The sequence below is a fragment of the Halyomorpha halys genome, unplaced genomic scaffold (genome assembly GCF_000696795.3).
Source record: "Halyomorpha halys isolate HHAL.00 unplaced genomic scaffold, Hhal_1.1 Scaffold14.1, whole genome shotgun sequence".
NCBI lineage: Eukaryota > Metazoa > Arthropoda > Insecta > Hemiptera > Pentatomidae > Halyomorpha > Halyomorpha halys.
In genome coordinates, this window is record NW_027115673.1 from 1,099,614 (window position 1) to 1,104,496 (window position 4,883).

Here is a 4,883-nt window from a genome sequence, read left to right on the forward strand (position 1 = left end):
CCGACAAACTTCTCCAAGAATTAATAGTTTAATTTTACTATTTTGATACCTTAATTGACCGCCACCCGGACTGCCTTTCTACAATCTGCTTCATACGGCCAACTTCCTATATTAGTAATAAATGTATAATTGAGGTGTGTAAGGTTGTAAGGATTGGTTACGAATTCATCCCTAAAATGTTAATAAACCCTGCACTTTTGGGTTATTGTCCAAGTTGTAGACCGAAACGTAGGTTGGAGGTTTGGTTCAAGACTGAACTAGTGGATTGGTAGGCATTACTGGACGGGTCTACGAAGAGTGCGATTATCGGTTTCGGCATCGAATCTTGAGTTTGCTAAATCATTATTATTATAATATTACGAAAAATAATACATTATGAGTAATAATTACGGTCCGCACTAGCTTCTTTGTTAACGCCTGCTCTTTCCCCAACTCTGCTCTTTATAGGGTAAGTTCCGATATAGCTTAAACGTTAGTGCTCTCAAAATATCGTGACTACCATTACTTAAACCATGAATAAACTCTGTATAGCATCAATACATCTTTAATAAACTGGATAAACGCTCCAACTTTGATGATTTATGATCAATTGCAATACTAAAAGCCAATTTTGTATGCTACCGAAATCATGAGAGAATATAACATCCTACATGTATGATGATCAACATGTGTCCCACTTTTCTAATGTTGGGTCTCTTAAAGGGAAGGAATTTGCTTTGTTTATTATTACATTTGTGCATTGTAAGATAATAATAACTATTTTTTTATAAATATAATTATGTTGCTCCAAAAACACTTCTGCTCCGATTTACTGAGGTGCTTGGGATTCAGAACTTCAAGAATATTTTTTTATTTATTTACACCTATTCTCTAATAAACCAGCTCATTACAACATTACAAGGACTTTTTTCTGAGGATTGGTGAAGGAAATTGAAAAACAAAAATCAGATATCCTTTGTTTTTTTACTATATTTTCTGATAAGCAGAGCAGATTCAAGACTTGTATTGTTAGATTGCAGACTAGATTTGTCTTATCTAGTTTGTAATGCGAAATTAACAAGTGCTGCCAATCTAAACGGTACAATTGTTTGTAGTAATTTTTTAATGAACTATACCGAATAATCCTGAGATATGTAGCTTCCAAATTATTGCCTGTTTATTTATTGGAGTAAAACATAGCCTCATAAACTTAGTGTTATATAATTTGTCCTTTATCATTGCAGTATTCACATCCCATTGATGCACCTAAGTAGTCGCATGTTATCTATGAGATGCCTCCTATTTTTGGTCTAATTATGCTCACAGGGTTGCTGTAAATATTTTAGAAATTACTTAAGATATCAATAAATTAATCTATTTTAAAAATATAATATGTATATTTTATATTGCAGTCAATATTTCATCATCATGATATTTAATGGAAAATGATTTATTTGTTAATTATATGAACTTGAGATTTTAATTTACTTGACAGTTCTTTTCTCTCCGACTATCTGCACTGGTTTCGTGAGCATAAATACTACTCTCACTTTTGAAATCAGTGCTTTATGTACTTATTTTTCTGTTTGACTAGAAGCGACCCAGCGTTAAGCTAGAAGAGTTGCATTGCTCAGAGGCTAACTCAATTAAAGAGGCACTATCTACACTCAAAAATGACCCTAGGACATTTCTCAGATGACATGCGACTGCTTGTGTGCAAATTCTTGAGATAGCAACTTAAAGCTACTTCAATTTGCTTTTGTCATAGCACACGGAACCCTTAGGAGACACGTTGCCTCTAGACAAGTGGTTCCCAAACGTATGCCGCGGAACCTTTGTTTAGCTTACAACATTTCTTGGCTACTTTGTTGGGGTAAAAAAAAAAATTCGAGGCATCCTTGGGCTAGGAAAGATTTCCAACATAATCATCCTTAAAGTGGTTTATGGATGGTGGATACGTAGGGAAAAAATTATTCTACTTAATTGCCTGAACATTTCTTAAAACACTAAATATCAAAAATACTTAATTTATAGTATATTATTTAAAAAAATATATATTTATTCCTAAGATTATTAGGACTACGTATGGTAAATGTGCAACAGACAAGGAGATGATAATGTTATCATTCTACTTCTAAATTACAAAATCATTGTAGAATTTTAATATTGCCTCGACACCTTGCATTCGCTTGTGGCTCCCTCGTCATACGCTTGCAATACTCAGTCTGGGAACCATTGCTCTAGGTAGTTCCCATTATTACCTATTAGGTTAATCCGGCACAGGTCTGATGATTTTGAATCAAAACAGGAAAACAAAGAGTACTCACCTGAGAGTATAGATTGAGATCGGATTTGCTGAGGCCGAACAGACTGACCAAGTAGGTAGCCGACATCCCGAGGGCCAGGACGAGGCAATACCGAAGCCTCAACGGAAGGGTCACGTAGACGAGATAGTCTAGGACCAAGACCCAGCCCAGGTCGGTCCTGGGCGTCAGGTCCGGGCTGAAGAACATCCTTGCAAGGATCTGGAGGTTGGCGGCATGCCATGACAGGTGGGACAGGGCTGACCATGTGAACCTGGAGCCCGGGAGACGGGTGGCCAACAAGAGACCGAGGTTGAGGCATACGAAGAGGCCGGAGATGGCGCGGTTGAGGGTGTCCTGGTGAAGCGGCAGGACGAGACAGAAGACGTCGTAGAGGCAGGACACGACGAGGAAGACGGGGAGGGCAGGCCTCCGCTGCCGAACGCTGTAGCTGGTGTAGAGCGCCTCCAACTGCATCCCCGCAACTGCCGCTCGATAGTCGCGCTCCGTCGGCCTTCGTCTCTGTTCGCCTCTCTTCGGCTAGCTTCGACTCTTGCACTCCAAATGTCTCTTTTTTTTCTTCTTCTGCAATTCCTGTACTTTTATTTAACTATGTGTCTACATTTTTTACATTTCATCACGTAAATAAAGAAGGTATACTTCTATAATAATATTAGAAAAATATTGGATGATGTTTCCATCAGATCGCTAAAATATTCAAAAGTGTACTTATGCTTTATTAAAAGAAGCTCATAAACATTTCCACACAATAATGCCTATTTTGTAGAACCGTGGCTGTACTAAGTAATCGAATTCTTTTCTTACTACTAATCGAACTCCTCATTTTTAAAAAAATAAAATTAATAATAATCATTTTTAGAACTAATTTATATTTTCACATATTCATTAATATTAGATTTTTTTTTTCAAATATCCATAAATATTGAGTGCAGTGATGTGTTACCAGCCTGTAGAAGGCGGTCGGTAAAGGTAAGTTCAATTTTTAATTGTTTCATTAATTGACAGTTTCAACTGTCAATGTATACTTTAATAGTACTCCACTTACCTCTGCTGACCAGTTCCTCTACCTAGGACTACAGCAGGAGAAACGACTAACTTGGAATCCTTACACAAGACTGAAAAGACAGGATGCTGCTCGTCGTTTGCGTCTGTTACACTTCCTAGACCAACGGTCTAAACTTCCAATTACTTACAAAAGACTTACTTACTTGACTATAATATGACCTATATATACTTATGGAGGTGAGCTTTGGGGCTCCTCTAAATCCTGAAATTCCTTTTATATCCAATTTTTACAATCCAAAATACTTGTTTGTAAAATCTAAATTATAAAATCTTCCTTAATAGCATCAATGTTCCATATCTATTTGGCAAGAATCAGATGTCATAGTACAAGAGCCGAAGAGGAGAAAAAAGGCAGTTATCTCACCCCAATTTTTGATTTTTTTAATGAAAACTACGTATAACTACTAGTCAAGATTTATGAGTCTGCCAAGTATAGGTAGGAGGTATAAAAAATGGCGGCTGTTTCAAAGCGATAAAAAAAAACAACTAATTTTTCATTCAGTGCTCTATATCTTAAACACTACCAACAACACAAGAAAACCTAAGAGAACATCATTTAAAGAAGAGCGAATTTGCTAAAATATGAGCCCTAATAGAGTTATTTACGTTAAATATTTTTCGAGAAAAAGGTTTTTAAAAAGCAACATTTCTTTAAAATGTTGTATGGGACGTACTGAAAGATCAGTAATTAGTGAATTTATTTTGGAAAATCTATATCTCAAAAACCATTTGACGTACAGGTGTCTATTAGCACTCAAATAACAGCTAGTTTAATCAGCTATAAAGTAGTTTATCTTCGTAGGAGTAATAGTTTACATGAAATTTGCTAAAATAAATTGATTTATAGTTGTTCAGACAAATTTTCATTTTTCAAATTCATATTCATCTGTGAATATCTTTAAAACTACTACCCATATGAAGATAAGTGTCATAAACTACTTTATAGTAAGTTAATTTTCCTTTATTTTGAGCGATGGCAGATATATGTGCGTCTTATGAGTCACTTATTTTTTCAAAAATTTGACATTTTATACGAACAACTAGAAATTAACATTTTGTGAGTTTATTTTGTCAAAAACTACTACTACTACAAAGATAAACATAATACACTACTCTGTATTAAATTTAACTTCCTTTAATTTGAGCGTTGGCAGACATCAGTACGTCCAATGGCTTCTGAAATCAAGTTTTTCATAAATCAAACTTATTGTCCGAACAACTCTAAATCAACTTATTTTAGCAAATATTATGAAAACTACTATTCCTACGAAGGTAAATGTCATAAACCTGTTTATAGTCCATTAAACTATCTTTAATTTGAGTGCTAATAGAAATCTGTAGGTCTCATAGTTCCTGAGATATAGATTTCTCAAAACAAATTAAATAACTACTAATCTTTCAGAAGATTTTTAAGAAATTTTGCTTTTTAAAAAGCTATATTTTGAGAACTATTGAACGTAAATAGCTCTTTTAGGGCTAATATTCCATAAAATTTACATTACTTTAAATAGTGTT

General features: G+C 34.8%; 1 protein-coding gene and 1 long non-coding RNA gene across 3 annotated transcripts in view; one reads left to right on the forward strand and one right to left on the reverse strand.

Annotated features, from left to right (window-relative positions):
- Positions 1–2,763, reverse strand: part of Ac3 (Adenylate cyclase 3) — a 362,561-nt gene extending 359,798 nt beyond the window's left edge. For both annotated transcript variants that reach the window (XM_067052691.1, XM_067052690.1), the window contains exon 1: positions 2,307–2,763. In XM_067052691.1, coding sequence (XP_066908792.1) covers positions 2,307–2,759 — 453 coding nt within the window. In that variant the 5' untranslated portion in view covers positions 2,760–2,763. The remainder of the gene's footprint in view (positions 1–2,306) is intronic.
- LOC136797100 (uncharacterized) overlaps positions 1–4,883 on the forward strand; it is a 338,719-nt gene that overhangs the window by 281,631 nt on the left and 52,205 nt on the right. The gene's annotated exons all lie outside the window — the stretch shown is intronic.